Below are 10,968 nucleotides of genomic sequence, written 5' to 3' on the forward strand. Positions count from 1 at the left end.
CGCGCTGCCCCCCCCCCAAATAGGTCTTGTTGTGGTTTACGACGCTTCAACCTAAAGACTGCAGGCCCTTCCAACACAGGGATCGCGCAGCCACATGACTTCCATCTTCTTCGGCTAAACAACTTTAGGCTGCCGTGGCCGAGTGAGCAAATCTTCGGCTTTGTGTTGGGCCTATAATAATGTCCGGGTCTACACACAATTGAATTAGCCGCTGTCAGATAATGACACTGACGTGTAATCCTTAGGGTGACGTTTTCGTCAAGTGGTGGCTAGATTTGAGTTTTTTTTGTTTTATTGGGTTACTACAATCATGAATTTGCAAAACGATGTAGCAAACATTCCGTTACATTGGTCACTGGTGGTTCGAAACCAGCCCCTTCGTCTGGAATGTTCCTGTCTAGGTTTGGGCAACCGAACAGCATCTCAGCTCTCTATCCACCTCCGGTTCGCATGGAAGCTATGTACTGAAGGGTCGTTAAAGCTGAGCGATTAAACCAAGTGGAATTTTAGGGATTGGGGATACACACTGGAAGGGATAGCTCCTTTGATGCTAGAAATGGTGGTGAGTTCGATAACTTCTTTTTTCTTTTCAGACTGGCGACATCATCATGCTCGAGGAGGTCGTGGACGAGGCCTGGTATCGAGGTCGTTCAATAGTGACCGGCCAAGTTGGCATATTCCCCATGAACCACGTCCAGGTTCGGATCCCCATTGAGACGGGTCTGTACACCACATCGCAACCGAGACCAGCGATTGTATTGGCCCATCAGCTACCGAAAGGATCCCCGCTCATGACGAATGGCTTCAGTCCACAGGCAAATCAGATGGCTTCTGCTCAGGTAGGAGAGACGAAGAACAGCGAAGCGAAGGAATAGGTTGTACATGTTTTTTCTTACTAGACTGTATTGGAATTCTTGTTTTTAATGGATCGGTAGTGTGACATTTCTCATCTGGATGATAGCTCTCTAATACAGTGTCCAGTGTCACAAAGATGCTGGACCTAACTATGATGTGATGGTTTGTGCATCTCCGTGACTCAATGAGCTATGCTGAGGGTGTCTACAGTCTTCTCCTACCAAGTTGGTCACAAGTTGGGGATCCGACCAGCACGGTTTCCTGGATCTGCTGTTTGGTTTCCCGCCAAACATCACCGCCCTGCGCTTTTGGGCCTTGCCTGAAAACCCTGAGTGTCATTCTGTCTGGGTTTGAACACCCTGGCAGTATCACAGCCCGCGTACAAACTACGTTTACCTACGGCCAACAGCAAACTCATGCCACATCGGCCGTCGCGTGGTGCCATCAGCCGGGTCGCCTTACTCGCTGTATACAGCAGGCCGACAACAGAAAACATACTACTGATGACACTTACCTCCTCTCTCTTTCACACAGTTTTTCTCCCCCTTCTCATAATCCCATTAATAACTATTTATTCGTGAGCACTTAGGACTGATGATTCCGTTCATCCCGCATCGGTCTCACAGGCAACATATGTGGGTTGGCCACCGACGCCAGCCTCGAACCCCGGTTCACCTGTTTGTCCTTTGAATCAAGCAGGACAGCAAGTGACTCTCACTGGACATGTGCTGTGTAGCAGAAACAAGAATTCAAGGTGCAAGCACAGTGGTTAAGTTAACTGCCCAATCGCTGTACACGCTTACGGCTGCGCACCTCATGCAATTCAGAGTCTGCTGCGGCAAGACGGATACGAGTTATCGTCGTCCTCGGACAGAAGGATGCTTGTTTAGATGGATACTCGTTGATATTTATCTCTGAGTGGTTCGTCTAGCAACGTACATGAAAGAGTCCCACAAGCGGGAAGTTGATCATTATCTGTTTACCGTGTCGGCTTACGCACCAACTGACCGTAGCTCTAACACTATGTTGTGTCTTGCTGAACGGTAGTGTAACTCTGTATCGGTCTCGTGGCTTCCTGCTCCACCCACTATGGTATAGCAAAAGGCTCGGTAGCTCCAGACAGCCCTTTATGGAGGCAAAGGAAAATTAATACAACTGTACTTATAGGGTAATCACAGGGTGTTCCACAAGGTTGTGCTGGAATCTCCGTGAGGGGGCGAGAAGCGTCGAGTCAAATCAAAGATTCCCGGATTGCCTGGCATCCCGACCAATCAGGACATGTCTTCGTTTGGTCCGTGTCCTGCACGTCGCACATCCGTCCAAATGATATGATGCTCGATTATTAGAGACGGCTGGCCTCCGGACACACCTTGAATGTCCTAGTACGGCGGGCTAAAAGCTCCGATATTGTTGTGGTTGATGGACGTCTGAAAGTACATGTGGAGAGACTTAGAGGATCTGAGACTCACTCGGGTGGTCGACTTAGATTTGACTTACCACGTACGGAGACAGCGGCGAACGACTTCTTCTGTATGTGCCAACTGCAGATGGGAAAAACGAAATCGTCTGGTTAGTTGGTGTCCTCCAACAGTGTGCCAACTGAGGACCCCAACTGATGACATCACCATCGATTGCGGATGTCGTGGATCAATAACTGACCGCCTCTCGTCTGAGCATACAATCTTCCGAAGTCGCCTTTTGCTTCGCTTTTGAGGGACCCCTAAGGGACAGGCAGTTCGCTTGACAGGTCCGGAAGTCAAGCCAATTTCTCAGGACCGTCTTCTGGACTCTTCCAATGGCTTCACCGTCGGATGTCAAAATATGCTGGGACGAGACTACCGCATTCTGACACACTGCCTGAGGTTTCGCCCGGCGCACAGCAGTCCAAGTTCCACACAAGCGCTGGACATCAGAGAGCATAGGGGCATAACTCTCGGAGGAATGTTCCCGCCCGTCCCAAAAACAATTCAGCTCGGCGAATTATAAGTTGTCAGGGGAAACTTAGCGTACACGTCTATCTTGAAGCCCAGAGAACACGGAACTCTAATGAAGTGGAACAGATGACGAATACTTGGAATGCTTGAAGATTATTCCGCTTGATCCGTGTGACACGTTCACACGGAGTTCTCGTTATCCCAAGTCTGCGTACACACATCTTGATGCAGCGGACAGTGCGTATGGAAAAGCTACTGTCTATGCAGTGTCGAGTGCTGCACAACCTGGTTAATGATCCTGCATTTGGCGTGAACGTCCGGGATCTCAGCCTTTTAATCTGCTTTCAAGAAGGAACCGATAGCTGCTTGAGGCGACAGAGTGGAGGACAGCCTTAAGGTGATCCGGCATTTGGCGTGAACTTCTGGGATCTCAGCTTTTTAATCCGTGTTCAAGAGGGAACCGATAGCTGGTTGAGGCGACAGAGTGGAGGACAGCCTTAATGGTCCTGTGAATCGGTCGTCTCAGATCTTCAAATCGACGGTTTATGATCCTAGAAGGTGCTTCCTCAGAGTCGCGGTATCCAGTTCTGGTGCAGCCTGCTGAGAACGAGAGTTAGATACACCCTGTCTGACCTTGGCGAACAGATAATCTTCACTTGTGAAAACTGTGGTCAACCGGAGCGTTTGGTGTGTGTCCTGTAGTTCCGTTGGATCGAGAGTGATGCTTGATGAGTTCATAACAATCGGGCTGGGAGATAACTCGAAAGAGGTCTTTATTCATTGTCTGGAATACACCGCCTTTGAGGAGTTGAGATACCTACCTCAACATCTTATCTCAATCCCGACTAGATCAGTAATGGTAGTAGGCACCAACATACTCCTGAGTGCGCGCAGATTGCCCGTGTGGAATGAGAAGAAAACGGATCACGGCGTTGACAAATGCTCCATTGCTATTCTTTCATCCTCGTCTGTCATCGATTGCTTCTTGGAGACTGGAAACTTTAGGAGATTGAAATCCCATAGTTTCAAGCAGTGACAAAACTCAGAGAGTGAACAGTGTTCAATTGGGAGAGAGGTCTTGGAAGTGGACTGCTTTCAGACTGTAGCGCTAGTTATCATAGACATAATGTGACCTCTGGTTGTTTGCGAAATCCACGGTATTAGGCCCAACAGATATCTACAGTTTTCTACAGTTCTCTTCCAGTTCGTGTACTGAACTGGTTTTCACTCTTATGCATGTGCCGGGATTCGAACTCTGGACAGCAGGCATGCGAGGTTAGTAGGCCACTCAACAGTAAAAATGTCAGGTTAGAAACCAATTTCTGACTTACAGCCGTACCCGGCAGTCCATGGGCTACTTGTCTTGTTTTTGGTTACTTTATCTCTTTGCACAATGTCCTGTTAAAAGGATGGAATTTATTTCCTCCTCAGTTTCTCATGATTCCAGAAAGATTAACTTACTTCAAATTATTTTATTTCTCAGGGTTCTGCATCCTCTGTGACCTCAAATGAAGCCGCACTTCCTCGACGGCCATCAAGGATCCGGATATCCAGCCTCAGTGCCAAATATGATGCAACTGTAAGTATTCTAGGCAACCCATATTTTATTGACATCTTCAGTCGCTACCTCTGTAACACTTGGTGCCCAAAACATGGTCAAAACTCTACATGTTTTCAGCATCCTAGTAGAATTTGAAGTATACTCTTCCTACTAGGATGCCCATAGAAAAAAGCACTATCCATTTGGGGATCACCTACCAGGAAGTCAAAGGTGGTAGTTGGTGCTACCTCCTAGCTTCATGCAGACAATAAACCAGAGATATTGTAACTGTAAGCCCTCGGAATAGTTGTTTTATCAATAAAAAAACTTGATTTTATCAGCCTCAGCAGTGTATTTCCTTCACATGAACGAAGACATCGGTCATCTGGATCGTCTGCAGAAGTGCAATCGAGCACGCAGGTAGTAAGACGTTCGGTTTAATGAAGACTGACGAAAGAAATCAGCTTCCCTTAAAAAGGGCAGGAAAATTTGGCTGAAAGTGTTCCATCACTCCTCGTGGTGGCATTATTAGTGAGTTGTGTTCACACTTCCACGCACTTCCCCCAGTTGAAGTTTCATTTTCATATCAGATACCTTTGCATTCAGCCAGAATGGCATATTCGATTATTAGCCATATAGCTAGATAAGCTAGATTTTGAGAGGGTATAGGACGAAATACCTGATTGATTTGAGTTGAATTTGGACCGAGGTCCACGTTGTGCTCCTTGGGACAGATTTTTTCACGAATGCCCATAGCAAAAAGCACTATTCATTTGGGGATCAGCTACCAGGAAGTCATAGGTGGTAGTTGTTGTTACCTCCTAGCTTCATGCAGACAATAAACCAGAGATATTGTAACTGTAAGCCCTCGGAATAGTTGTTTTATCAATAAAAAAACTTGATTTTATCAGCCTCAGCAGTGTATTTCCTTCACATGAACGAAGACATCGGTCATCTGGATCGTCTGCAGAAGTGCAATCGAGCACGCAGGTAGTAAGACGTTCGGTTTAATGAAGACTGACGAAAGAAATCAGCTTCCCTTAAAAAGGGCAGGAAAATTTGGCTGAAAGTGTTCCATCACTCCTCGTGGTGGCATTATTAGTGAGTTGTGTTCACACTTCCACGCACTTCCCCCAGTTGAAGTTTCATTTTCATATCAGATACCTTTGCATTCAGCCAGAATGGCATATTCGATTATTAGCCATATAGCTAGATAAGCTAGATTTTGAGAGGGTATAGGACGAAATACCTGATTGATTTGAGTTGAATTTTGACCGAGGTCCGCGTTGTGTTCCTTGGGACAGATTTTTTCACGATTGTACTGAAATCTTTCCAATCTCAGCAGTTTGCACTGAGGATTTTGAATAAATTGTTCAATGGGCGGCAATCCGTACATTGCATTTGCACGGGGAAATTCAGGTGTCCTCGTCTCAAAAAGGCAGAATACATTAGAAGATACAGTTCCGTGTTTCACCTGAACTGGAAAATGATGGCTTCATTTATCGCTTCATTTGCTGTGTAATATCAACCACTACACTGACGTATGCGCCAATAAAATATAATAACCTAACTACTAACTAGCATTTTTAACCCCATTACAGCAGACTGGCCCGTCCAAACAATCGAGCGCCAGCGGAACTGCAGCAGTGAGCGATGAAGATGCTGCGACAGGGAGCGACCCATACAGAATTGCTCGCTGTACATCGCCCCCAATAGTATCATCTTTGAAGCCCCTATCTCGCGAGACTGTTTCTCAGCTTGCCGAGAAACTGGAACACCGTGGGATTGCTGTAACGCGTGTTGGGCCCTTACCAGCAGGAGCAAAACCATTGTTTCCTTCTGTTATGCGGAAACCGCACGTATCTTCCGCCCCCAATGAACGCCAGAAAACACTTTCGGACCACATCGGACCGGAAGATTCCAGAAAGCCAAACCTCATACCCACCCCAAAAATGGTGGAAGTAAGTCAGAGGCCTATTGAGTTGTTTTTGTTCCAGTCAGCTGTCCACGTGGTCAGGCAATTTTACTACTCATGGAGACCTCCGTTCGTTTTCAAACGGATAGTGTGCCATTGCCCACAGATTGGTGGACGCAGTTCAATTTCATGTATATCTTGCTCGTTTGACTTGCGTAGCTTCCAGCATTCTTATGGGCATTAAATGTGAAGGAAAGCAAATCAGGAGGTCAACTAGAGGTCATGGAGTACGCTGGTGTAGTCCAAACTCGATTTTAATGTATCCTCCCTATATGTTGGACTTACTCAAATTGCTCACCCGTATTTCTGAGCTATACTATCCAACCTCTACTTTGGAAGGTGATGAATTTTAATCTCTCACCATTTTCCCTTGAGCTTCTTGAGTTGCACACTTCCGATCACGGTCAGTAAGGACGGCAAGCCTTTCAGCCATTCGGAATATGCTGCCTCAGATTATTCCTTTTTAGAGTTCTCACTTAATGAGCTGAGTCTCATCGTTCGATGCAGAGGCACCGTTAAGATCGATCGAAAGTGGGGAATGTCTGCTGAAGTCAAACTGTAGTCAAACTGTGCGTTGTCTCAACTTACTGCTATGTTTCGTGAGACGCGCAGTCCTGAATTCTCAATGAGGATGCTTCGCGGCTTTTTAGCAAATGTTGGCCGCATTTAGAGAGCGGAAAGTAAATTGAAAATTACCAGATCTCCTTAGACTACCGTTACTCTATCAGTAGTTTGAACGAATAATAAATTTACAAGGAGAGTGAAACTTCCGACTGAGTTGTCACTCGATGAGTCAATCGGTCAGCACGTGACCACTTGACGTGGCTTCCACGACTGAAGGATGAATGGCGCTGAATATGAATGAATCACATTACCGATTAGCCACTTGTGAACGAACAATTGTGTTCAAACTACTAGCCGGGAGGTTGTGCGTCCGAAGCTTACTACTGGGGTTTTGTGTGATGTGCACTGTTGATAAATCACAATAAGCGTGGAATATTTGCAGAGTGCCTGGCTTTTTAGCTGAGACTGGTTTGACTTAGAGGATGAAATCTCAGTGAACAAGCGATGCCACTTAGGCCCTGCGCATTGCTGTCTCCGTTTCTCTGTTCATTCGGACACGAATATTGATTGGTGTTTTATACGACGGGTACTTGACTGCTAGCTTGCGTATCACTCATCGCCACTGTCTCTGTGTACGTCTGTTCACCACCGTTACGGTTGTGATTGTGTGCCCTTGGGGGGGGGGGGAATCTGGTTTCATCCGGCGTCGGAAATGTTCGCCGGTGGGGACCACAAACCATGTGACCCAGGTCCCTCCACTCAGTATGTAATTTGGGTCGTTCTGACTAGGAGGTGTCCAATATCGTCCCACTCTGCAGGTGATTCCGTATTAGCCGGTACCCGTTTGTGTCTGACTGCAGTGCGGTTCGTGCACACTTGGAACTGTGACATTTTGTGGCGCGGTTCGTCCCTAAAGAGATTACGCACCAACCTTAGCTATGGAGATGTTTCCTGGAATTGTGACGACACCTTTGCTAATCATCATCCACAAGCTCGGTGATCAGATCAATTACCACTTGGTCGTCAGCCAGTGAGCCCAGTTAAGCTGTTAGTATTTAGATATTTTTCATAAAGGGCGCTTTTTGCGCCACACACACACCGCTGATATTGGAACCACTTCTAAATCATTCACAAAGATCACTACGCAGTTTGGAGCATCTTAGTTGAATATTTCCGTAACTTCGTGTTAAAAATGACTGTCAGACCGAAGTACAGCTAATTGCTCAAAATCAGGACAGGAACTGCTGCTCCAAAAGTCATTATACGGAGAGATCGTCATGATAACAGAACTGGCGTCTAACTGGGATGCGTCCCACCGTAGTCAGGATTCTCCGGCCAACTAATCTTCATTGAGCTCTGAAACATCAGTTCTGGCCCAAACAGCTCGTCTATATGATAGCTAGCCTCTTATTTGTATGGAAACTGATCAATATCGAGAGTAAATAGGACACTGTACTTTTTTCGTTCATTTTAGACGCTCCTAGTCAAAATTTTTGGTGAACAAAGCAAACCCTCCGGAAAAGAGGCACCACTAACTCCACTTGAATCAACTGCTGGCAGGATAATGTCTGATACGAAAATGCCAACTAGCCCGATTGAGAGCAGCTTGCAGCACAACCATTCGGCACCCGACTCCGTTCGAATTGAAAAAGTTACGGCATTCCCGACCGAACAGTTGACTCGAGAGAAACTGAAATCGAACTTGGTGGGGCCAAGAACCGTGTCGGTCAAACGAACCAGATCGTTTCCAGTCAACCCGAATAAAAAATCCATGCAAGAATCGGGCCTCCCAGCATCCGATCTGATTGACATGAGCACATTGTTGGCGAAACTGCCAAAACCGTTTCGATGTCAGACCAGTTTGCGAATTCCAGCGGGGCTGAAGAACTCCGCCACGCACAAAATAGGCGAACCTGCTCCGACTGTGACTGTCAAAACAGAGAATATATGCCGACAAGGTGCAGTAACCAAGAACGGGACAACGTACAAGACGCTGAACAGCGAAGAACATGTGGAACCGAATCAGCGAGCGGAAGGACTCTCATTCAGTTCATCCACCCCATCGTTGTTCCGGAGACTACCGCAGAAAGTGGCTGATCAACAGTGGCTGTTGGTTACTTTTGACTATGTGGGCACGGAACCGGTCGACTTGACAGTGAAGGTAATGCATGAGACTTTAAATTCTTTTAGTCACTGCAAGCCAGTATAGCATACGGGATGGGGTGATCTTCTGAATTGCGAAAGTGAACGAATACTACTTCCTTGACAAAAGTAGTATCGTGACAGGATTTAAAGCATAAATGTCTACCAGAAACTCCAGTCTGAGTTCGTTAATTTCAGCGGTGTCTGTAAAGGTCTTATCCAAAGCTCATTCTCCCAAATCCGTCCAAGATTCTGGGGGATAATTGTGATCAATGCTTCCTTGGACACACAGATAATGTCAGTCTTTTTTGAGTCAGACCTTTCAGCTAAACAAACCACATTGCGCACACAGTCTGGTCTGTGCTCCCTGTCTTCACCATGTGAACAGCCTTAGTACTGATCAATCAGAAACCTCACATTGGTTGATCATATTCGTCAAGAAAAAAACGCTTAATGGACAGCTAGACGAGTTTCGGAACTACGATTTTTCTTACTCTGTAGGATAAAAACGGCTTTTGCCGTTTGCTTCGATATTTACGAGGACTGACATGACGTCACTTTTTCTGCCAAGACAACCCGCACTGTCTTCTGGGTCATATAGTGCACGAAAACTCTCAACTACTGGGGTCTTTGTGGTATGGTCGAAGTCTGGCGACCTTAGGGCAGTCAGCTATCTATTTAATCGGTACATTACATATTAACACGATAGAAGGATTACCTGGCCCGACTCATAGACCGTTGTGCGAGTGAAATGCAACGGAAAATCCGTTCCTGGAGAACTCTATCACTAATTTTCGGACATCGTAAATCAATAGTAGGCTAATCATAGTGATTCAGGGTTCGTAAACTCGCACCTGTTACGTTCTAACAGTTTATGACCTACTGCAAACGATTTTTCGGGCGATAATTCACTTGCATACACCATATTCTCCTCACAATCCAGGAGAACCAAGTGGTTCGCTGTCTGGATCCATTACCACCCCCTGAAAACATGCAAGACGTGTATGTCCCCGATCAATGGCTTCGGTGTGTCACGTGGTTTGGCAAAGAAGGGCAGATCCCCAGCACTTTTGTACGCCGTATCCTGGATTCGGAAGAACTAACAGGGCGTATGGCGAGCAGGCCACGCGTGGAAGCACTATTTGACTTCAATGCGGAAACCAGTGGAGACTTGTGCTTGAAAGTGAGTCACTTGGTGCAAATTTTAGCACACTCATGCTTACTTAGGAAGAATGGTCTTGCCGGATGTACAGGGACCCAACTTAGATAGTAGTATAGTAAAAATCGGCTGCCTGAATTGAAGCAGACGTGAGAATTTCGACGAACTGCAGTGAGAAAGCCTCTTTTCAATGACCAAACCTGTTCCGCAGTTGTGTTTCACATAACTCTTCTCAAAAGGTCCTATGCGTATTTCTGGAAATGACGTGAACCATTTCGAACAACCAGGTAGTGGGATGCCTTATTCCGAGTCTCAAAAGACGCCACAGTGAATTCAACCGATCTGATCATGGAATCATTCTCAGTTTTCATCACCTGGTCTGTGGGAATAGCTAAGGAATTCCCCGAATCGTTAGGTCGAAATTGCCGTTTCCACGCCTGCTTACTCGGTCGTTGAGCGCGACCAAGAAACTTAGTTCTGTATGCGAACTACACTCATTTGCAAACTAATTTGGTTTTTCGAGAGACTCACCTGGAACCCAGGTGATGATTCCAGGCAACTGAATGTGCTGCACCAGGCCGCCTCATGTCTCAATCGCTACGATATTCGAGATATTGCGATACATGTATATTTAGTAATGCACTAGTCATAAGGTTGCTGAAAATTCGTCGACACCCCACGACCGGTTTTGCCCTTCTTGGAGCTCATCAGATAGGCACAGTCCCCGAGTTTCCGTCAATCTTATGTTCTACTTGAAACCGTAAAATTCAAGGCACCGAAAGTAGATTGAGCCGGAGCT

General features: G+C 46.3%; 1 protein-coding gene across 1 annotated transcript in view; it reads left to right on the top strand.

Annotated features, from left to right (window-relative positions):
• T265_15500 (hypothetical protein) overlaps positions 1–10,968 on the top strand; it is a gene marked incomplete at both ends in the record, with an annotated part of 28,402 nt that overhangs the window by 15,007 nt on the left and 2,427 nt on the right. Inside the window, 5 exons of the mRNA XM_009178419.1 lie at positions 594–839; positions 4,273–4,368; positions 5,931–6,290; positions 8,343–9,029; positions 9,954–10,193. Coding sequence (XP_009176683.1) covers positions 594–839; positions 4,273–4,368; positions 5,931–6,290; positions 8,343–9,029; positions 9,954–10,193 — 1,629 coding nt within the window. The remainder of the gene's footprint in view (positions 1–593; positions 840–4,272; positions 4,369–5,930; positions 6,291–8,342; positions 9,030–9,953; positions 10,194–10,968) is intronic.

Source organism: Opisthorchis viverrini, assembly GCF_000715545.1.
Source record: "Opisthorchis viverrini unplaced genomic scaffold opera_v5_556, whole genome shotgun sequence".
NCBI classification, from domain to species: Eukaryota; Metazoa; Platyhelminthes; class Trematoda; order Opisthorchiida; family Opisthorchiidae; genus Opisthorchis; species Opisthorchis viverrini.